The sequence below is a fragment of the Cervus elaphus genome, chromosome 23 (assembly GCF_910594005.1).
Source record: "Cervus elaphus chromosome 23, mCerEla1.1, whole genome shotgun sequence".
Classification (NCBI taxonomy): domain Eukaryota; kingdom Metazoa; phylum Chordata; class Mammalia; order Artiodactyla; family Cervidae; genus Cervus; species Cervus elaphus.
This window is the reverse complement of record NC_057837.1, coordinates 66506997-66530528: the sequence shown is the minus strand read 5'-3', so window position 1 is coordinate 66530528 and position 23532 is coordinate 66506997. Positions and strand designations below refer to the sequence as shown.

Sequence of the window (23532 nt, the reverse complement as noted above, 5' to 3'; positions counted from 1 at the left end):
TCATACCTAGCCAGGCAGAGAGAGGGGCCGTGTGGGCAGGCCCAGCCTGGTGATGGACTTCCCTCCTCGAGGCCCGGCCCCAGAGCAGAAATTCTGGCCTCCTACTGGGCCAGGCCAGACCTCCGGACCACCAGCCTCCCACTGGGCCACTGCTTTATTTATTTATTTTTCTTCTCCATTTGGGGGCATTTTCTTTGAACAGAAAGATTTTTTATTTTCTCTTTTATATACTTTGGCTATTCTTTCTTTTTTCGTTTCGTTTTGGCTCTGCTGGGTCTTCCTTGTTGCATGGGCTTTTCTCTAGTTGCGGTGAGTGGGGGCTACTTTCTATTCATAGTTGCAGTGAGTGGGCTTTTCACTGAGGTGGTTTCTCTCATTGTGGAGCACAGGCTCTAGGCTCGCTGGCTTCAGTAGTTGTGGTTCCTGGGCTCTAGAGCACGGGCTCAGTAGTTGTGGCACATGGGCTTAGTTGCTCCCTGGCATGTGGAATCGTACTGGATCAGGGATCAAACCCCCGTCTCCTGCATTGGCAGGTGGATTCTTTACCATTGAGCCACCAGGGAAGCCCTGGCTTTTATTTTTAATCATAACAGTAAGATATGAGAACACCCTCAAGCACTACAGAGAGATAGCCTCCCACCTTCACTCCCCTCCTTATTAGCTGTCTCTGGAGGGCTTATCTCCTTAGATTCAAGTGTATGTGTCTGAAGACATTGCTGCATTTTTTTTTTCTTCCAGTTTTATTGAGATATAATTGACCTACAGCACTGTATAAGCTTAAGGTGTACGGCATAATGATTTGACTTACTTGCATCATGAAATGATTATCACAATAAGTTTAGTGAACATCCATCATCTGATATACATACAAAACTTAAGTAAAAAATATTTTCCTTGTGGTAAGAACTCAGGAGTTATTCTCTTAAGAACGTTCATATGTAACATACAGCAGTGTTAATTATATTGATCATGTTGTAGAAGACATCATTGCTTTATTGATTTCCCTGGCTTAAACATTAAAGAATCCCACCGTATACATCAACCTACAACTTGGGATTTCTTTTTTCTCCCTCTACCGTCTTGAGGCTCTTTCCACATCAGTTTGCATACATCTGCTCATCTCTTGCTGTTTCATTTTTGTTTTGTTTATTTATTTGGCTTTATTAAGTGGTGGTTTGCAGGATCTTCAGTCTTTGTCGTGGTGTGCAGAATCTTAAGTTGGGGCACGAAAACTCTTAGTCACGACATGTAGGATCTTGTTCCCCAAACAGGGATCGAACCTGGGTCCCTTGCATTGGAAGTGCATTGGAGTCTTAGCCACTGCACCAGCAGGAAAGTCACTGTTCATCGCTTTTAAGAGCTGCGAGTGCCCTGGGCCTTGCCATCTGGCTCCCATCCACCGACATGAGTTGGTTCCCCCTGGCTTATCACAGGGACGAGTTTCCTTGCTCACATGCCCTGTGGCCACACCGAATGGATTCTCGGGACAGAAGTGGACTTGCTGGTCCCACTGTCCACTCATTTTGATTTTAATCGGTGTGAACTTACAGGTAATCGGGACCCTGCCCCTGGGGCAGGAACTTGGCATTGCCCCTCCCCAACCCCATCACCGTGGGGTTTTGGAGTTCAAGGAATGAGCAGTGAGGATCTGGGGGATGACCCCTCCCTGTGGCCTTGCCTCTTCCCTGCCTGGAGGGATGGGGTGGCAGCCAGCCAAGCACCACAATGACTAAAGGGACCAACATCCCAGGGCGGGGAGCTGGAAATGTGGAGATAGGAAGTTGGGCTCAGTGGGGGTGGGGGGCGCTAAGGGAGGAACCTGCTCCCCTTCTTGGGGGAGAGGGCAGCATCTGCCCATGACCTGGGGGCCTCCGGTCCCTGAGTTCCAGCATGGTCAGGATCCCAAGTGAGCATCCCCAAGACCTCCGTCTTTACCAGCCAGAGACCTGAGTGGGGACATCATAGTCCCAACCTCCTGGGCTGCGGTGGGGACAGTTCAACATGTGCTGACCCTCCCACTGGATGGGGAAATATCATGGGCTTTTCTTTCTCTCAGATTCTTTCTCCCACGCCACCAGCTGATTTACAGCCACATAGCTCATTTATCTGAAGACTGGTGCTCATTGCGCAGTTGCCCGAGCCTCCTGGCAGGATGCATAAGATGCTAGGCCACTTTCTCATTTGTTTTTCTCCAAGTAGTGCCGGCGGGGACTGCCTGCCTGTTGCTGTAGAGGGGCCCAGGGCTCTGAGGGGCCAGGCAGCCCCTTCCCCAGGCACTGAACACGTTTCCCCAGGCAGATTTCAGTAGGCACGCTGCCTGGGCCCACCATACTCTTAGAGACCCATGAAAATGTGTTCTTTTCTTTTAAAATCGGAAGACCAAGAAAACAAAGGTTCAGGCCAGAGAATATGTTTTAATATATAGTATTAATATATTTGGGCTTCCCTGGTGGCTCAGAAGACAAAGAATCTTCTTGCCAATGCAGGAGACCTGGGTTCAGTCCCTGGGTTGGGAAGATTCAGTGTTATACCAATGCAGTCAAAAAATACATTACAAAAAAATTTTCTTTAATGGAGGAAGGAGCCCATGAAGGCAAAATGCCAAAATGCCTGGGACTGATCAGAGCCATACCATGGCTCTGGATTTCCCCTTCCCAGCCTTAATTTCTTCACTTGTGAGTGGGAATTGGAAAAGGTGGACTAAGCTTTGCCCTCCTGCCAGCTGGCCCCACCGCCTCAGGCCCTCTTCTGTCGTCACCAGCCACAGGGAACTGAGTATCGTCCATTTTCCAACTGCTGCACCGCTCATCTCTCTAGTCCTCGGCTTACAATGTCACCAAGGCAACCTTCAGGGGCCCCCGACCCCCAAGCTGGACAGATCTGCTTCTCTGAGCTGCAGTGACCTTGAGTTCACTTTCTCTGAATCCTGTTCCTTCCTCACATCGCCTCAGGGCTTCAGCTTGCAAAGCACCTTTCTGTTCTGTGATCACATTTGACCCTCAGGAGACACAGTCAGGGGGCAGAAGTGACCTGCCCAGGGTCATACGGCAAAAAATACTCAGAGCTAGGGGATTCCCGACTCCTGGCCCCCATCAGTGCCCCTCTGTCTCTTGTGCTGGTGTCATTTTCCCATCCATAAAATATTCTCGAGCCTCAGTTTTGCCATTTGTAAAATGGGGCTTCCAAGGATGCCTTCCACGTGAGGCTTTGGTGGAGGTTTAACAAGTTAACTTATGTCATTACATTTATCACAGGTCCTGGCACGTGGTAAGTGTTGGATAAAAGACAGCCATTGTTATCACCAACTGATAAGACTTTCTCTTATTGGTATGAGATTATTAATTAATGATTAGTTTTTCTGATTAAAAGAGGGAATGGCCTCTGGGGAGCTGCCCTGGTGCTGAAGGGTTGGCACCTCGGCTGCCATGTCTGTGGTGAAGCTGGGCCTTGCCGGATGCTGAGTTGAGGCCTTTTCATTTTTACCCACAGCGGATGCCGTGTACCTGGACTCGGATGAGGAACGGCGAGAATACGTCCTTACCCAGCAAGGCTTCATCTACCAGGGCTCAGCCAAGTTCATCAAGAACATACCTTGGAATTTTGGGCAGGTAGGGCCACACCCTGCCCCTCCTAACCATCTCTGGCTTGCTGTGAGCTGGGCCCCGGGTCTGAGACAAAATCAGAAAGTGTAAGCAGGTCTCAGAGTCACTCACCCCATGCTGTCAAGGATTCAAGGGCTCTGAAATGGCTGGAGGCTCAGAGAGGGCCCAGGCCAGGCCTGAGGTCACACAGCAAAAGATGGCCCTGTGCACCGTGGGAGTAGCAGCTCTAGATTCAAGGTGGGAAAGAGTCAGAGAGCCTTTAGGAGCTGTGGGGCTGGCAGGTGCTCTAGGAGGGAGAAGGGAGCCATTCAGGGCCTTATATCAAAATAATGTGCAGCACTTGGACACAACTGACTCGGTGCCAGGCGTGTGCTGAGAGGGGCTTTAAACCATTGTCTAAATTAGTGGTTCTCAAACTCGAATTTTATGTCTAAATTACCAGAAAAATTTGCGTTAAAATACATTTCTAACATATTGGTGCGTAGTAGCCTAGGGAACAGCAGGAGCAGAAGCACCAAGGTGGGCAACTTTACGTTGTGCCTAAGAAGTGTCCTGCAGCTTGGGGAGCACTTGCATGAGATGGGGCCCCAGGAGATGACGTGGGAGAAGTCCACAGTATTCAAGCTGTGAACAGCCCTGAATGTCAGGCCGCCGGCAATAGGGAGCAGAAGAATGAATGCGTCAAGCCAGGGAGGGCTGCTCTGAGTCATGGAGGGAGGCCTGTGATAAGGCCTGATTTGGGGCAAGGCCACAGACACAGAGAGCAGGGCGAGCCTTTGAATGTGACCGAAGTGGTCTGAAGCATGGTGACAGGGAGAGATTTTGATAAAGACAGCACCTTAGCTGCATGGATGAGGTCTGAGTCATAGAGAGAGGGGCAGAGAGAACATTCCGAGCGAAGCAAACAGCATGTGCAAAAGCCCTGGGGCAAAAAAAAGAAAAAAAAAGCCCTGGGTCAGAGTGAGTGTGGCTGAGAGTGCTGAGAGGTGAGGCTGAGATGTGGTGGGACACCAAACATGAAGGGCCTTGCAGGGAGAAGTCTCCGTCTTACTCTGGGTGCAGTGGAAACAAGAGTGATGAGATTAGATTTACATAAATTTACAATTTATACTTTGGTTCCAATCAGAGCAGTGTATGGGGGCGGGGGAGGAGGGACACTTATCAGCTCTGCGGGGTGAGTCAGGCTTCAGGGAAGTGAAGGTTTGGCTGTGGGGGCAGGGAGGGCAGTGGCTGGGCCTGAGATGACTGAGGGCAGTCAAGCTCCAGGATCTCTGGGCTTTCCTTCCACTCCAAGTTCCCAGGACCCCGCCCCGCACACCGCACCCCCCCCACCCCGCCAAGTCTGGATGCAGGCACACCCCATCCCCTTTCTCACACACTCATTGTCCCATTCCACCCCCCTTTCCTGGGCCAGGGAAGCTGGCACCGCAGCAAACATGACAGACGCAACCCCAGCCCCCAGGTGTGATGTGTGAGACAGAGCAGGGGGGCTCCCACAGCCGCTGGACTTCAAGGCAGGCTTCCTGGAGGAGGTGACTTCTCAGCTCCCTCATTCTCCCCTTCTTTCCTCTGACACAGTTTGAAGACGGGATCCTGGACATCTGCCTGACGCTCCTGGACGTCAACCCCAAGTTCCTGAAGAATGCTGGCCGAGACTGTTCCCGTCGCAGTAGGCCGGTCTATGTGGGCCGGGTGGTGAGTGCCATGGTGAGTGAGCGCAGGCCCGCCTCAGGTGATAATGGAGACCAGGCCCCAGGCTGTCATGGTCGGGGGTACCTGGGAGATGGGTGAGTCTCAGCTAGGAGACCTTGTATTTGGACAGACAAGATGTACACAAGTGAGGGTAAGGCCGTGTGGTCCTGCAAAGCAATTCATTCATTCACTCACCCAGCAAGTATTTATCAAGTGCTACCCATGTCCCAGGCACTGGGGGAAAAGCAGGTGCAAGACATGAATGGTCTCTCACTTCTAGAGCTTCCATTCTAGGGAGTGTGGGAGAAGACGGGAGTTAACCACAGAATCATGTGAATGCCCAGTCATGTTGCAAAGAGCTTTCAAAGGGGCCAGACGTGTGACAGTGTCTGACCGCAGGGCGCAACCCCAGTGGAGGACTGGGGGACTTCCCTAAGTGATGATTCTTGAGCTGATGTAACTGGGAGGAGAAGAGTGTCCCTCGCAGAGAGGACTGCTTGTACACAGGTTCCCCGAGGAGGGACGATTGGCAGATTTGAGGAGCAGAAAGGAGGCTAGTGTGACCAGAGTGGAGAGCAAAGGGGCAGGGGTGGAGGGTGGGGGGGAGGGTTGCAGGTGGGCTGCAGAGGGGGCGGGGCCAGACCCTGCTTGGATCAGGGCCAGGACAGCAGGATGCTGAGAGTCTGGGGGCAATGACACCATCTGGGCAGGGCCAGAACGGGCCTCTGTAAAACTCAGATCATGCTGCCTGCCAGCCCCTGCATGCATTCACATCTCCAGCATCATCCTCATGACCCTGACCCCTCTCCACCTCCTCTCCCACCCCCGCTCCTATCTCCAACCTCCCAATCAGTCATACCTTGGGATCTTTGCACCTGCTGCTCCTTCAGCCTGGAACGCCCCTCCCCTGCCTGTCACCACGTGCTGCGTTCATGCCCACCCTAGCGCAGCCATCACTAACCCCAGACTTGGTCCCTCTGATGCCCCCCGCGGGTCGCAGGTCAACTGCAACGATGACCAGGGCGTGCTGCTGGGGCGCTGGGACAACAACTACGGGGACGGCATCAGCCCCATGTTCTGGATCGGCAGCGTGGACATCCTGCGGCGTTGGAAGAAAGATGGTTGCCAGCGCGTCAAGTACGGCCAGTGCTGGGTGTTCGCGGCCGTGGCCTGCACCGGTGAGCAGCAGGCGGACGTGGCGGGGCCTGGAACCGCCCTTGGCTTCCATGAGCTGAGTCAGGGTCCCTGTGGCCTTCTACCAGGCCTGATGTGTAACAGAGCCTGGGAAGGCTTGGTCAAATAACGGGACGTCTGACCCCTGCGGTTGTGGGGTTTCTTCTCTTTTTTAATATTTATATTTATTTGGCTATCCCCAGGTCTTAGCTGCAACATGCAGGATCTTTAGTTATGACACTTGAGTTCTTTATGTGGGGTCTAGTTCCCTGACCAGGGTTCAAAGCCCGGCCCCCTGCTTCAGGAGCTCAGAGTCTTAGCCAGGGAAGTCCCAGCTGTGGGGTTTCTGCAAGGTGCTGAGTAGTGGATCAGCCCAGAGACTGGAATTGGACTGCCTGGTTTGAATCCCAGCTCTGCCTCTAATCCCCAGGCAAGAGAATTGGTGTCTCCAGGCCTCAGTTTCCTCACCTGTAAAATGGAGACAGTGGTAACTGACCTAAGTCACAGGGAGCTCTTATACCCAGGGAGAGGTCACTTAGCATACAGTCAGTCAGGTTAGGTGGGGTTTCGGGATTTCCAGGGGCATCTGGGGTTCCTCAGCTGGATCCTGGGACATTTTCCCTGTGTCCGTTAGTTGGCCAACAGTGATTGGACGGATATTTGCAGTGACGGGCACTGTGACACACTTTTCTGTTCTGCCAGACTGCTCACACCCATCCCTCTCTGAATCATTACAACATCCCGACAAGCTGCTATTATTAGCTCCTCTTAGAGGAGGAAGTGGAGGCTCAGAGAGGAGACGTGGCTTGGCCAAGGTCACACAGCTGGTGATCTGCACAGCCAGGCATGGAACCAGGTGGGCCTGCTTCAGGCACAGCCTCCTGGTCTTAGATTGTGAGGATGAGGCCCCCCTGGGACCCCATCCTTGGGACAGGAGTGGAGCCTTGCTCCTGGGTCAGTGGGGACAAGCCTCCTCCAGCCTGGAGTCTGTACTCTGAAGCTTGTCGTGATGGGGCAAGGCCTGGAATTGGAACACCAGCTCTCCCACGGGCAGCAGAGAGTCTGGCCCCTACCCAGGCCAAAGCGCACAGGAACCAAGCCAGAGGTGGAAGGTCACAGCTGTTCCTTCCTCCCTCCTTCTAGGGCTCTCACATCTCCTGACCTGAATCCGGGGCTTTTGGGGAAGTTTATGCCCTGATTGATGGCAGGCAGTGGGCAAAGTTCACATTCCTGCCTCTCCCCCATCTCAGAGACCCAATCTCATCAAAACTCAAAGTAAAACAAAAGTCCTACGGATTGTATTTAGTAGGCCTTTCTGCTTCTTTTTTAAGATGTTACTTTCTTTATCTTACCCTGAGAATATGTTACTTTTACATTTTACATAAAACGTATATCAAAAAACGAAAGGGAAAAAGCACCCATAATCTCCTCTGTCAGGAACCCCCAGCACCACTATTCGAGCAGGAGTCTGTGGTCTATAGGTGCCACTTGACCTCCTGCCTCTTTGTCACCTATCATTACAACACCAGCCCCTTTCCCAGTCACTCAGCCTCTCTGAACACTGTGCCTCCACCCAGTGCAGGCCCTCCTGGTCCACAGTGGAGCCCCAGAGCACTGGAACTCTGAGCCAAAGAGGACGAAACAAGGCCCAGAAAGGTGAAGGGAATGGCCCCAGGCCACACAGCCTGGAGCAGCTGGGGCTGGAACAGAAGGGTCCTGACCTCTGTTGCCTCATCTGCCTACCCCACTGTTCACGCCTCGCTCTGAATCTGTCGCTCCTTTTCTCCTTCCCTTCCTCCTTCTCTTTCTACTTCACTCCTTCATCCCATTTGACCAATTAGTCTGTGCCAGGTCTTGCTGGGCTCTGGGACTGTAACATAAGGCAGATCACTCACTGCCCTCAGAGGACTAATTAAAGAATCCCTCACATACCCATATATTGAGAGTGATGATGCATCCCTAGTCTTGCTGTGAATGCAGATGATGGGGTAATCTAAACCTAGCGGGGTGGCCTTCCTGGCCGAAGGATGGGCATACGCCAACATCCTGGGGCAGGTGGGAGTGAGGAGTGCTGGAGGCCAGTGTGGCTGGAACAAAGTGTACAGGAAGTAATCAAGGGTCAGACCCCGCAGGGCAAGGCCCACAGTGGAGGTTTGGCCTTGACCTTGAGGGCCATGAAGAGCCACTGAAGGTTTAGCAGCAGACTGTTAATGTCAGGTTTGCATTTAGAGTCTTCTTTTGTTAGCTGTGAGGTGCAGAGGAGAGAGGGGGACATGGGCAATCAGTGAAGTGGGCACCATTGTCTGGGTAAGGGGATGGCACAACCTCACCACTTGGACAATGGGTACAGTGCTCCCTGGGGTACAGATGGGTATGTGGAGGCCCAGGCAGAACAGATGTCTCTAGGGCCCCAGCCCACCCCTTAAACTCTCTCCACCATGTCTTCTGCCCAGTGCTGCGGTGCCTTGGCATCCCCACCCGCGTCGTGACCAACTATAACTCTGCCCACGACCAGAACAGCAACCTGCTCATCGAGTACTTCCGCAACGAGTTCGGGGAGATCCAGAGTAATAAGAGCGAGATGATCTGGTGAGGGGTTGCCCAGTAGGGAGGGTCACCTGAAGAGGAGATGGGGCGATGTCTCAGATGAGGTCACCTCTGAATTAGGTTTAAAAGTTGAGGAGTATTTGGACAAAAGGAAACAGGACTTGGAGAGGCTCCCAGGGAGGCAGGAACAGCAGGAGCCAAGGCTGAGAGGAAGGAAAATCAACACAGGACACATGAAAAGAGAACGCCTTGCTGAGTCTGCACTGCAGGCTGGGGGTCTGGGCTTGATTCCAAAGGCTTCAGACTGGAGAGGAATGGTCTGATGACCGTGGGGATAGATCAGAAGCGAGGGGGTGGGGTATGGTCCAGGTGGGTGGTGATGGGGCCTGAATCCAGGCAGAGCCTGTGGGCCGGAAAAGAAGGGTCAATCAAGAAATTAGGAGGTCAAGTCAGCTGGACTTGCAGAGCCACTGAGAGGGGAAAGGAGGTGGGCAGAGGGGTTGAGGGGTTGAGGCTGACTCTCAGTGTAGGAAGGAATACCTGCCTGGGACCCCTGGAGGAGGAGCAAAGTGTTGGGAGGATGTGATGGGCTCAGCTTAGGACAAGGCAAGTGTGAAGAGCACGTTGGAGGTGACCACGGACGTCTGCGCGTGAGTCCTGCTCCATGTTCTGCTTTGCTTCCCCGACAGGAACTTCCACTGCTGGGTGGAGTCCTGGATGACCAGGCCAGACCTGCAGCCGGGCTACGAGGGGTGGCAGGCCCTCGACCCCACGCCCCAGGAGAAGAGCGAAGGTGGGTTGGGCAGAAGTGGCCCCATTACTGAGATGAGGAAACAGAAGCTGGAGGGGACCCACCCACCTGAGGGACTCCCCAGAGAAGGGCAGAGAGAGCTGGGATGCTAACCTGGGTCTGGCTGACTCCAGAGGAACTTTGACTGTTGGGGCAGCCTCACTGGTGTTTTATGAAGCACCTGTTTTATAATTTGAAAAGTGATTCATGCACATTGTGGAAAACAGAAAATATGGAGAAGCACAAAGAAAAAAAAAAATCAAATAGCATCTTTGTCCTCTTCCCCCCAAAGAAATTTCATTAACATTTATACACAGTTTCCAATAATTTCAAATGACTCCTTCCTCAGAATAATATTTTAAATGCACACAATATAACACCTATATTGAATATAGTACCTTCATAAAGATGAAGCTTCTTTCTGCTACTAATGTTAAATCAGGAGTGGAAAAAGGGTTGAATTCCACTGAATCATGGTTATCAAAAATTTTTTAAACATTTTTGTGATATAGTAATATATGTGTTACATAACATGATCTAGTGATAGAGTCAGTAATTTCCCTAATTTCTTGATAGAGATAAACATAATCTCTATTTTCAGTTATCTGTGACAACTATAAAGATATATGAAAATATCTGTGGTTCTTAGGAGTGACAGGTCACAAGTGCACCTAAGACTGTGGTTTGTGGTCTGCTGGCACAATAAAAAAAAAGTGTTATCAAAGTATAATGAAAATAATGAGGTGATTTTTTTATTTTTTTTTCCTGTCCAAGTTCATGAACTCCTGAATTCTATTTGCTGTGCCTCGGGGGGATCCATGGGCCCCAGGTTAAGAACTCTGGCTGCACATGACCTTTTCTCCTGGCCCCCTCGTTTCCCCATATAGCATTAGCAGTTCTATATCAGATCGTTTTCCGTGATTTGAATTTTAATTGAATGTTATTATGTTCCATCAGATAGATGCATTGTAATATAGCTACTGAGCCTCTAATCCTCAACACTGCAATTTGTGACCGGTTTGAGGCAGTTGTAAACCACACCTAGATAAGCATCAGGCTGTCTTGTTAAGGAGCTCTCTTGTTCATTCAGTCAACACACTCTCCCTGAGTCTGCATTAGGCACTCACTGCTACTCATTCTGGGCAGGAAACCAGACAGACACACGCCCTTGTAAAGTATTGCCTACACTTGGCTCCCTCATTTCCTAAAGTGCCTTGGGATACATTTCTCTTTATCAAACACATAGCAGATAAGAGTTTGTGAGTCCTCATTTGTAAGTACAAATGTCATCACGTGAAGCCAGGACTCAGAGAGGTTAAATGAATTCCCAGTGTCACACAGCTAATAAGAGGCTGTGCTGAGATTTGAATCCCAGAAGCTGAGTTCCAGGGTCCCCTGGAATTCTCTCTTTTGACTGCATTGTGAGATTTGCCAGATCTCAGTTCCCGACCAGGGATTGAACCCAGGTCCGAGCAGTGAAAGCGCAGAGTTCTGACCACTAGACCATGGGGAACTTCCTCTCTGGGAGTTCTGAGTTCTTATCTGATGCCGTCATCTCAGAAATGGAGTTCCTGGGTCAAAGCGCTGTATCATCTTGCGGCTTTTACCCACATGTGGTTTGACTGTGGAAGGTTTGGGAGGTGCCATCCTCCCCTCAGCCCAGGTCCATCTCTGTCTCCTCCTCTCCCCACCCAGGGACTTACTGCTGTGGCCCGGTTCCCGTTCGTGCCATCAAGGAGGGCGACCTGAGCACCAAATATGACGCTCCTTTCGTCTTTGCTGAGGTCAACGCCGACGTGGTGGACTGGATCCGGCAGGCCGATGGATCTCTGCACAAATCCATCAACCACTCCCTGGTGGTGGGGCTGAAGATCAGCACGAAGAGTGTGGGCAGAGATGAGCGGGAGGACATCACCCACAACTACAAGTACCCGGAGGGTAGGTGATGGGGCTCATCACTGCCCTGCAGAGAAGCGGCTGGTTTTACCAGCCTGGTGGGCGTGCGTGCCTGTGTGAATGTGTGAGTGTGTGTTTTATCTGGCAGCCTGCACACGACAGCGATCTGTAGGTTACTGTCTATTTCAAGAAATTCCTTAGAAACAAGTGCAAATTTGACACACACACTTTGTGTGGGGGGAGGCAATGGTCAAGGATTACTCATTTAGGGAAAGAGTTTTATATTCCACAAAAGGATTCCATTTGGTTTTTAAGCCTCACTTTCTTGGTTGGTTTGACTTAGTAAAACTGAAAGGGATGGCTGTTATACAGGAGAGGCATGCATTGTAACAAAAAATTAGGATGTCCATGTTTATTAATAGGGCGTGCGTCAGTGTGGAGTCGCTTCAGTCGTGTCTGACTCTTTGTGACCCTATGGACTGTAGCCCTCCAGGCTCCTCTCTGTCCATGGGATTCTCCAGACAAGAATACTGGAGTGGGTTGTCATTCCCTCCTCTAGGGGATTTTCCCAACCCAGGGATTGAGCCCATGTCTCTTACATTTCCTGCATTGGCAGACAGGTTCTTCACCACTGATGTCACCTGGGAAGCCCCTTATTAACAGTGCTCATTAGTCGTGGGAGCTACAATAGATGGGCAGTTCCATGCCTTTTTACTGCAGTGTATTTGTGCCAAAGAGGCTTGGAAGTCCAGAGGGGCCATGTAAGAGAAGCTCCATGAAAGAGAAACTGTAGGGTTTATCATTGCAGTATTGCACATAGAGCTGGGGAAGTGGGTATGAAGGTAGATTGGAAAGGTTTAAAGAGAAATGGACCAAAAGAAGCTTAAAGATAATAAGATGGGCTCAGTCAGACACAAAGATGAAGCTTCTTTTTGCTACTAATATTAAATCAGGAGTGGGAAAAGGATGTGGTTTATCTTGCACATCCAGTGGCCAATTCAATAGACAGATATTTTTGAAGCAGCTACTGTGTTCCAAGTACAGTAGGGTTTACAGAAGTGACTAAGAAACCGCAGCCCTCATCTGACCCCCATTGACTTTTGAAGGGCTGCCTGGGGTTTGGCTATGAAGTGGCCACGCTCTTGCAGGAAAGGATAAAACAGAAGGAAAGATGCTTTCCCTGGCCTCTGAAATGTCTAGACCTGATGATTTGATAGAAAAAAATAGATATATACCCAACAACACTTGGGAAAAATTAAAAGGCACATAGGGGAGAACTAATGGTATAAAGAAAGGAGCAGTTCTGCTAGAGAACTCAACAGTTGGAGAAGTGATGGAAAGGATTTCAGGTAGAAGTGGTCCCTGTGCAAATGCTTGGAGGTGAGAAAGTTTGAATTGTGTTAGTGCCTACTAGGCACGAAGCACTGTTGTAGGCATTGGGTATGACGTAAGATTAAGTGAAACACAGGCTTAGTCCCCAAGAGACTTGAGAGTGTAAGCATATGAACAGAAAAAAACCCTAGTGGCCCCCCCCCCCCACAAAAAAAAACATGGCAGGCAATCAGCAGCTATGAAACTCCAAAAGGTATCGTGAGTCATTCATCCTAGGGAGGTAGTCAGAGAAGGCATCCTGGAGGAGGGGTCATTTGGGGATGGGTCTTGAGGGATGTCTAGGAGTTTGCTTGTGGGAAGTAAATAAAATACTCCTTCCTCCTCCTGGCACAGTAATGTAAAGAAGGGGCTCCTTCTGGGTGCTCTGAGTCACCAAGACTTTGAGAAGCCAGCTTGCTCTGCCCCCAGCCTCCTCCTCATTGATCCCCTGTCCAGCTGTGATGAAGCTCTCTACCCTATCTCCACAGGGTCCCCAGAGGAGAGGGAAGCCTTCAAGAGGGCCAACCACCTGAACAAACTGGTTGATAAAGAGGAGACAGGGGTGGCCATGCGGATCCGTGTGGGCGAGGGCATGAACAGGGGCTCCGACTTCGACGTCTTTGCCCACATCACCAACAGCAGCCCTGAGGAGCACACTGGCCGCCTCCTGCTCTGTGCCCGCACTGTCAGCTACAACGGGATCCTGGGACCTGAGTGCGGCACCAAGGATCTGCTCAGCCTTTCCCTGGAGCCCTACTCTGGTAAGGTTCTGTGTTCCTGGAGCAGCTGTTGACCACACTGGCTGGATCATGCCCTGAGCATCGAGCATGTACAATCTACCGCACTGCGGGTCTGGCCCTGTCCTTGGCACTTTATAAATAGCAACCCAGCTCCTTCTTGTAACAAAAGTAGGAGGTAGATTCTTTTATGGCACCTGTTTTCCAGTTGAGAAGACTGACAGCAGAGAGGTTAAGTAGCTTTCCTAAGGGCACACGGCTCAGAAGTGACAGGACAGAAACTTGAACCTGTACTCACAGCAGCTATTCTGTTTTGTTTCAGCTCATCTTCATGTGACCCCTGATTGCTTTCCAAGACTCTCTACTTACTGCCCCTTCCAGCAAATTCCTTCCCTCTATCTCTAGCAACCCACACTGCAGCTGTCTCTCCCCAGAGCCCTTTAGAGAACCTCTTCTGTTCCTCTGGAGGTTCTCAGGCTTAGGGAGAAGAGATTCAAGACTAGTGCTGCCCAGAGAACTGTCAGAGATATGAGAATGTTCTATATCTGCGCTGTGTAGTGTGGTGACCACTAGCTCCACGTGGCTATTGAATGCTTGCAATGTGACTTGCAATTGTGGGACTAAAGTTTTCATTTAATTTAAACATCCACATGTGGCCGGAAGCTGCCATATTGGACAGTGTTGCTACAACAGTGATGGGAAAAGCCTTGATCTTCTCTTCTTAGGTTTTAATTTTTTTAATTGAGGGTATAGTTGCTTTACTTTCTGCTGTTCAGCAGAGTGAATCACCATATGTTTACATATATCTCCTCCCTCTGGGACCTCCCTCCCACCCCCTGCTCCCTATCCCACCCCTCTGGGTCATCACAGAACATCGAACTGAGCTCCTAGTGCTATGCAGTAGCTTCCTGTTAGCGATCTATTTTACACATGGTAGTGTGTGTATATAGCAATCTTAAATTTCCAATTCACACCTCTGCCAATTGTGTCTACCCACCATTCTCTATGTCTGAGTCTGTATTCCTGCTCTGCAAATAGGTTCATCTGTGCCATTTTTCTAGACTCGACATTTATGCATGAACATATGCTCCAGGGCCTGGCCCGGCCTCCCTGAGAGCAGGTCCTCTTCCATGCTTGGGGCTGAAACGATGCCCGCAGCTCACCCAGCCCTCACCCCGGGGCTGAGCCTCTGTCGCTCTTTATTCCTGGGCGGTCGCCTGCACAGTCATTGTCCCCTTGATCCCGTTCACTGCCTGCTTTGTCACCACGCCTGGTTATCTCCCTAAAAATAAGCCGGAGGCCCTGAGTGGGGTTGTTCCTGATGAGGTCACTTAGTGATGCAGCGTGGAGCCTGGTCTCTCCCCCACCCCCACCCCCACCCCCACCCCCGCAGTGGTCCTTTCTTGGCTTCTGCGTTTGGAGCCTGCTGGCATGAGGAGGGCAGGGGAGTCTTGGCGTTGGGAGAGGACCTGGGAAGTGTGGTTTGTGTAGAACATCAGTCAGCTCTAGGGCCTTTTTCTCAGGCCCACGGCTGGCACTCCTGGAGCTAGGAGTGCCAGGACAGAGCAGACTCTGTCAGGGTCCTGGAGCAGCGGGGAAGCCTTGGGGGCAGAGCCAGTTGGTACCAGGGCTAGGGCCCCAACACTTTCACTGCTAAAAGGCATGTGCAGAGGCCAGACTTGGCCTTGAATATGGCTCTGCTACCTTCTATTATTATTATTATTATTATTATTAATTATTGGTCACACCATGCAGCACGTGGGATTTTAGTTCCCAGACCGGGGATCGAACTGCTGCCCCCCTGCATTGGGAGTGTAAAGTCCTAATTACTCCACAGCCAGGGAAAAACCTCTCCCACCTTCTAGATGTACAGTCTCAGCCCTCACACCACACTCACCTGTCAGCTGGAGCATTGACATGCCCCTTGTGGGTGGCTGTAAGGACGGAAGGAGATGTGTGTTCCGGAAAGATCTGGAAGATGTAAAATGGTGCCCGGCCATGGTGGGGCCCTTCACACCCCACTGAGCAAGTGCAGACAGGTGTGGGGGGGACAAGAAGCATCTTTGCTGAACACCTGCTGTGCCAGTGCTCTCCAGGCCGGGCTCAGAGCTCCCTGAGTCGTGGCCAACCTCGCTGGTGTCCGGAGGACCGGGGTCTTCACTCGGCCTCCGGGCCCCGAGTCAGGGGCAGGACTCCATCCTTTCCAGGTGTGTGGGGTGGTTGAGACACACCCGGGTCCTAGTTCCTGCAATTCTGCCTGCAGACTGTGAGCTCCTGGGTATTTCTCTTCTCTATTCCAGGCCTCAGCTTCCCTATTTGTAGAAAGGCTGGTTCATCTTTTCTTTTGTTTTTATAAGTGAAAGGTTGATTCAGGGAGGAAACCCCCTCCATAGACAGAGTGGGGGCCATCTCTGAAGGCAAAAGAGACCTGGTTCATCTCTAGAGAGCGCCAGCCCCGTTGTGCGAAGGCTGTGTCAGTTCTTCCTCATATTCAGAACTGCTTGAAAGGGCGGAAGTGTCTTTCCTGGAATATGTTTCATAAGGTGAAGCCCAACCTGAACCAAGGATGCCAGAGTAACTTCCTCCCGGGCCGCTGTTGAGTCACACTTCGCCTCCCAGATACATCTGGGCTCCTCACAGCATTGTTCTGTTTCAACCACGCCCGCTGGTGTCTCTTCCTGGGAAAGTGTTCACAGCAGAGGGGTCCCACCTGCTCCGTAGACCCCCGAGGGGCACAGCCTGTTAGGAGAAGGCAGAGGAGGGCAGCAGTCTGGGGCGTTGCCCTCAAGCTGGAAGGCGGGGCTAGGCCAGGATGCTCTACTGAGGCCTCCAAGGCCAAGGTCACCCTGAGACTGATTCTCCCACCCTCTGAGACCCTGAACTTTGGCTGAGTTGCTGGTTATGCTTTAATGATAAGATCCAGGGGATTTCCACGTGCTAGTGGACAGGAAGCCAGGCCTAGGACAGCTGAACTGAAACCAGCGGCCCTTACTCTGGCCTCCTGGCTCAGCGGTTCTCCCCTTCCTGCACTCCGCCCCCTCTCTGGGGCCCTCACCCCTGCAGGTGGGGCAGCACAATCTCTGCGATGATCAAAGGGACCATCTAAGGAATGAGTGACACTAACCACACACGTTTCTTTCTTTCTTTCGGCCAGCGCTGGCCCAAAGCCAGGCCAAGGCCTCTAGCCTGTGGATGGCAATTCTCAAAGGTCCAGCCCCACCCTGACCTCAGCCTCCTGGAAAAGTTAACAGTGGGGGCCACCCCCTCCAGGCTCCTGGAGAACCGTGTTTTCCTTCTTCTCTGTGGAACTGGTGAGAGTTTCCACTCCACTCCACCAAGTCCCGACCCAGGAATTTTTCACTCCTTTTTGTCCTCTTTGGCAGAAGCTGTGTTTTTTTTCCCTTCTACATCATCGGAGCCGAGGTTGGGGAAGGTCCACCCGGGGAATGAGTGACGAGAGGGTTGGGCACTCATTTTCCAGAGAGCAGGATAGGGGACACTGAGTGTGCATGGCCAGGACCTAGACCTTGACCCACGCAAAGAGAAGGTGGCCGTCTGCTCAGGCCTTCATGGTCCTGTAGATGACCTCCCAGCGGGTGCTCACTGGCCTGGACACCCCTGACCCTTGCTAATCTCCCTCATTAACAGTAAACCAGATCCTGAACTCAGAGTGCTCAGCAGACAAGAATATGAGCCTGAACTGAATAAACCTGACTTTGTTTGCTGGTGTTTGTTTTTACCAGCTTCCTGCTACTTATGGTAATTAGACAGGTTTGCGGCAAATAATGGTAACAAGACTCCCTGAGCAGAAAAGGTTGAAAAGTATGAAGCAAGCAGACTGAAAGAAAAATAGTGAGCAAATAATGAGGATTTCCTCAGACGTGTGAAACATCACATGAATGACTGGAGTTTGGGAAACTCGAGTCTCTTGGGGGGAGGGAGGCAGCAGACGACAGAAAAAGAGGAAGCAGCCTCCCCCATCATGGCACTGGGACATGAGGAGAGGTTGACTGGGCTCCACAGAGTCCTAGCACCATCCTTGCGACATTCTTATTTGATGGGGGTGGCTCTGTCTGCATTGCAGGAGACCTGGGTTTGATCCCTGGGTTGGGAAGATCCCCTGGAGAAGGGAATGGCAACCCACCCCAGTATTCTTGCCTGGAGAACCCCATGGACAGAGGAGCCTGGCAGGCTACAGTCCATGGGGTCACAGAGAGTTGGATACAACTAAGCAGCTCACACACACACAAAGACACACACGTAAGGGGCAGAAAGGATTTCTCCCAAGGTTCTCTGTGACCACGTGAACAGGCAGGGTCTGGCGTAAGCCTGTGGATTCGCTCTCTCTTTTTAAAAAAAAATTGCAGTGTAGTTAATTTACAATGTTGTGTTAGTTTCTGCTATACGGCAAAGTGAGTCAGTTATACACACATGTACGCTGTTTTCTAGGCTCCCTTCCCAGACAGGTCATCACAGAGTATTGACTAGAGTTCCCTGTGCTATTCAGTAGGGGCTTATTAATTATCTAGTCTAAATATAGTATGTATATGTCAATCCCAGTCTTCCAATTTATCCCTCCTCCTCCCCTCTCCGCGCTGGTAACCAGGAATTTGTTTTCTACATCTGTGACTCAATCTCTGTTTTGTAGATAGGTTCCTTTGTATCGTTTCTTTAGATTCCACATGTGAGTGATACCATTTGATATGTGTCTTTCTCTGTCCTTCTTCACTCAGTATGATAACCTTGCAGCAAATGACACTATTTCATCCTTTTTTATAGCTGAGTAATATTCCACTGTATATGTGTACTGGATTTTCTCTGTGGTCTGTGGATTATCAGTCCAGTTCCTGAGCCTTTTCCCACTGCTCCTGCCTGCCTCTCATAAGCTGACCCTGGTGCCCCAGGGCTTCCGTGTTCTTGTCTGAGAAACAGGGGCTAAGATCCACTCTTTTCTTTTCTGCAGTGGGGAGGTTGGCCCTGCCAGCTTCGTTCTCATCCCCATCGCTGTGTGACTTTTGCTCTGAACTGATCTCTGCTCTTAGCTCTGCCCTGTGGGATCCAGATGCTCCCGGGAACAGAGAGGGAACCGAGCAGAAACAGAGAGGGGAAGTCGTCTCCCCAGGCTCACACAGTCCTTCAGTGGTCCTAACAGGACCAACTCTCCCCTTCTGAACACTTATGGGCAGAAGTGTTTCTTCATCTGTAAAATGGGTACAATTCCACCGACCTCGTGGCGGGAAATGGACATCCTGAGAGGTGGGGTGACTCACCCAGCATCCCCAGGTAGCAAAGGGCAGAGGCACGATTAAAACCCAGCCCACTCCTCCCACTTCCTTCCTGGGAGTGCTGGAGCCAGGGCAGGTGGGAGCAAGTGCTGGGACCTGCCCAGTCATTCACCAGCTGTGCCTTGTGGAGGTGCCATGGGAGAGGTGGGGGCCACGATTCAGATGGCATGAGTGTTCTCCCCTCTCCCCTTCTGCAGAAAAGAGCATCCCCCTTCGAATCCTCTACGAAAAGTACTGTGACTGCCTGACCGAGTCAAACCTTATCAAGGTGCGGGGCCTCCTCATTGAGCCGGCTGCCAACAGCTACCTGCTGGCTGAGAGGGACATCTACCTGGAGAATCCAGAAATCAAGATCCGGGTAAGGGCTGGGTCCCCAGGTCCAGATCCCACACCTGCATGCACCTCCCTCCCTGCAGACCTGTGATGCCCCAGGGTTCCTCAAATCCTAGCTTCATCAAAGAAAAGCATCGTGAAACAGAATTTGGGACCCACAGCCTCTAGGAATGAATCTGCACATCCCAGAGTAGTAGGATCATGACATTTAGGGATCTCAGAATTGTGGGCCCTTAAAAGCTAAACTCCTAAGGCAAGATTCTGAGGTCCTGGGGTCCTGGTGGGGCAGGAAGGGGTGGAGTTGTTAAGGGCTCAGACTCTGGAGTCTATTTATTCATCTGTAAAATGGGTGTTATAAGGATTAGCTGTGCGTCTACAGGAAACACATAGACTATATCCAGCATGTCATGAGGGTGCAATAAAAGCTGATTAATACTGACCATCAGCATCATCATGGTCATCACAGTGATTCACTTGGAGCAGTCTCAGCCCCAGGTCCCCAAGTGCTGCCGTTACAAATAAATGGTAAAGAGCAGGGGGTGGCGGGGTGGGGAGTGAGTGCTGTGTGCCGGACAGTCTGCTAGAATCTTGCATAGGTTAGCTCAGTGAATGCTCGTGAGATCCCTGCAGTCAGGCATTTCTCTCCTATGAAGAAACCAAAGCTCAGAGAGGGTGGTATCTTTGCCAAGGTCACACAGCAAGGAAGGGACAGAGATCAGCCTGCTTCCAAAGCCTCTGATTTTTCCACCCCAGACCTTAGAATGAAGGAGGCACTTTACACATCCCGTGGGTCACGTGGAGCCTCTTCGCAGCTCCATGAAGGAGGAGGCCTGGGCAGGAGTCATCATCCATGTTTCCTGGGCGAGTCAAGGAATGACAGCAGCGGAGCTTCGCAGATGTGGGGCCAAATTGCAGCAGAGATGGAGATGGCTCATTTGGGACCCTGGCTGCCCTGGAGGGGCTCTGGGCCCCTCTCCCTCTCTGCTGCCCCTGACATCCGCCCCGTGTCTCCTCCAGATCCTGGGAGAGCCCAAGCAGAACCGCAAGCTGGTGGCTGAGTTGTCTCTGCAGAACCCGCTCACCGTGGCTCTGTCGGGCTGTGCCTTCACCGTGGAGGGGGCGGGCCTGATCCAGGAGCAGAAGACCGTGGACATGTAAGTGCCCATCCCTCCCACCTGGGGCCTGGGAGCAGAGGGCGGACGCTCGTAGAGGGGACAGGTGCTCCTGGACACCGAGCCCTGGACTGTAACCCCCTCTTCTCATCACCCACACACTCACCCACACAGGTCTACGTCTAAACACCCACACATCAGCTGCATCCCATGCACACGGCTCACACACCTGAACAGGTACACATTCAGTCACTAAACCCCTGCCTCAGGACACACAGGTCCTCACACGCACACAGGTGTACACGCATGCCTGTGCCGTGTACCCTCACAGATAAATGTCTGTATACACATACGCTTATGAGCATACATACTTGTTTTTCACTTTTTTGTCATATCATTTGCATACAGTATACAATACAAATCACATATGTACAGCTCAGGGCATTTTCATGCATGTGGTCATGTGAGCATCCACACTCTTACACCCTGGCACACCATTCACTCTCCCACACACACACACACAGGAGGGCGGATGGCCCAGGACCCTGAGAGCGATGAGCGGGGCCTGTTTTATCCTGTCGTTATTAAGCTATACCTCCGTGGAGGCGCTGGGCTGAGATCTCAGTAGTCACATGTCATCCCGGCCTGGCCTCATCATGGCGAGCAGGCCAGGGCCCCTGTCCTCACCCTCTTTCTCTCTCTCTCCCAGCCCGGACCCCGTGGAGGCGGGGGAGGAAGTCAAGGTGAGGGTGGACCTGCTGCCCCTCTACGCGGGCCGCCACAAGCTGGTGGTGAACTTCGATAGCGACCGGCTGAAGGCCGTGAAGGGCTTCAGGAACGTCATCGTTGGCCCCTCCTAAGGGGTCCCCGTGCCAGCCCCACCTCAGCCACCGAGGGCCCCCAACTTGACCCCAATCTTTATCCCAAGCTACTGAGCAATACTTGCCCCTCCTTGGGCCCCAGACCTCAGGGCAGGGGTGGGCTGCCTGCGGGGCCCTTTGGAATCGAATGTATTTCCCGCCCACCTTGTCCCCCTGAACTTGGCTCCCCACGCCCCTCACCTATGAGGGATGTTCTGTGCCTGCACTGTAGGAGGCCTCCTCTTCGCCGACTGGGCCTGGGGGGTAGGCTGTCTCCCCCTCCCTTCCCAGCCCAGAGGCCCCTTAAAAGGCCACTCACACCCGCCATACTGATTGATCGACGTCAGAGCCCCTTTCCGGGGAGCATGCAAAAAAAGTGTGCCCAGTGACCCGATCAAGGAACTCAGCTCCCTAGAGTACCCTGAACCCCTTCCCCAGGTTGAGCCCAGACCCCAGGGGCCCTTGGCAGAGCCTGAGCAGGTGCAGATGGGGAGGGTCCCAGTAAGACCACACTCCAAATCTCCTCACATCCCAGCAGCCCTGACCCAATACTCCCCCCACCCTCTCACAATGATGAGGCACCTAGTAAGTGCCTGGCACTTCCTGGGCTCACTGGTGTTCACACAGCCATCAGCCCATTCAATCGTCACGGGAAACTGCAGAGCGGGGGCTGTTTTCTCAGTGAGGAGACTGGGCTCGGAGAAGAGAGGCAGCCAGCCCTGCTTCTGGGCTCCTGGATATTTGCAAGGCTGGCTACTGTCAAGGCACAAGAAGGGAGCCTGGCCCTTCTGACTCTGAGTCCAGTGCCCCATCCACCACTCCAGCCCTGACCTGGCTGCGTCCGAGAGGCCATTTGGAACCTGATTAGGATGAGGAGGCGGGGAGGGCTTAGAGCCCTGGGTTTGAGCCCCAGGTCTGGCCAGCTACTGCCTTCCCCTCCTCTGGGCCTCAGTTTCCTCTTTGGTCGCAGGGAGTGGTTGAACTAGCTCATCTCCAAGGCCCTCCCAGCTCTGCACTCCCGGTGCCTTGTATGACCCAGCCTCACCAATGACAGTGGGTCCTCCTCCCAGGCTTCACAGACCCAGGATGCTTTGAAGTGTGAGACCATGACCATGACCACCTTCCTGTCCCCATTCGTGTCTGGGTCCCCCACCTGTACCCAGGCATCTGCCTTCGGAGCCCATTTCTAGGGGGAAAGAGACCCCCCTAGAAACCCCCGTCCTAACAATGAGCCCACCCACTGCAATGCCTAGACTTCACAATAGCCTTAGTTGCCTATGCTGATCACCCACCAACAAGGCTGGCATCTTAGCCATCTCCTCTTTGAAGAGCCGGAGTCCTGGAACACAGCCCCTGCCCCCCTGACTAAGCTCGGGGACCCCACCTGAATTGCTGTCTCCGACTTTATTCCTTACTGTCTCCACATGACTGGGCTTCCCTCAGCCTGGAGGAGGGAAGTGAGAGAGAATTCTGTTTGGAGTGGGGTCAGAGCCTCCAAGGAGCCCCCAAGCCCCAGAGAGGGACTTGGAGAAAGTCACGCTGATACACTTAGAACGTTCTGCTTTGCACAAGAAGAAGCACAAGATGAGCCAGTATATATTCTTTCTATATAAATATTGCTCTATTTCCCTATAGTTTTATAAACACTTTTGGGTTCCAAGCAAGCAGTAGATGTGCTTTTGAGCCACAAACAGCAAGCACTGAAATAAAATTTATTTTTCACATTCAAACAAGGTCTGGTCATGCTTTTGAGGAGAGTGAGTGGGTGAGCTCATTTAGCATCTGGACAAGCCACTTCATGCTAAGAGTCTTTCCCTAGCTTCAGTGCCTCCCTCAGATCTAAATTTAACCAGCATTCAAAGCTCTACAACTGTCTAGCTCTTTCTCCAATCCCATCTCCAAACAGCCGTGTTCAGATCAGAATGAAGTGCCTGTTTCTCTTTTAACATCTCATGCACTTTCAACCTCTTAACTTGGAGTGCCCCTCTTTTTTCCTTACCCAGCTTATGAACTCCTATTCATTTTATAATGTTTCACATTAAAGTCACCTCTTTTGTGAAGCCTACCCAGATTTCTTCTCAGAACCCTGGAACATGGACTAACTCAAACACTTATCACAGTGACTTTTAGTTCC

General features: G+C 51.8%; 1 protein-coding gene across 1 annotated transcript in view; it reads left to right on the top strand.

Moving 5' to 3' along the window:
• The window catches only part of TGM2 (transglutaminase 2), a 34297-nt gene extending 11169 nt beyond the window's left edge, over positions 1–23128 (top strand). The window contains exons 4-13 of the mRNA XM_043883725.1: positions 3490–3608; positions 5181–5309; positions 6295–6472; positions 8921–9056; positions 9704–9807; positions 11500–11742; positions 13560–13832; positions 19291–19451; positions 20444–20580; positions 21248–23128. Coding sequence (XP_043739660.1) covers positions 3490–3608; positions 5181–5309; positions 6295–6472; positions 8921–9056; positions 9704–9807; positions 11500–11742; positions 13560–13832; positions 19291–19451; positions 20444–20580; positions 21248–21398 — 1631 coding nt within the window. The 3' untranslated portion in view covers positions 21399–23128. The remainder of the gene's footprint in view (positions 1–3489; positions 3609–5180; positions 5310–6294; positions 6473–8920; positions 9057–9703; positions 9808–11499; positions 11743–13559; positions 13833–19290; positions 19452–20443; positions 20581–21247) is intronic.
• The last annotated feature ends 404 nt before the right edge of the window (positions 23129–23532 follow it).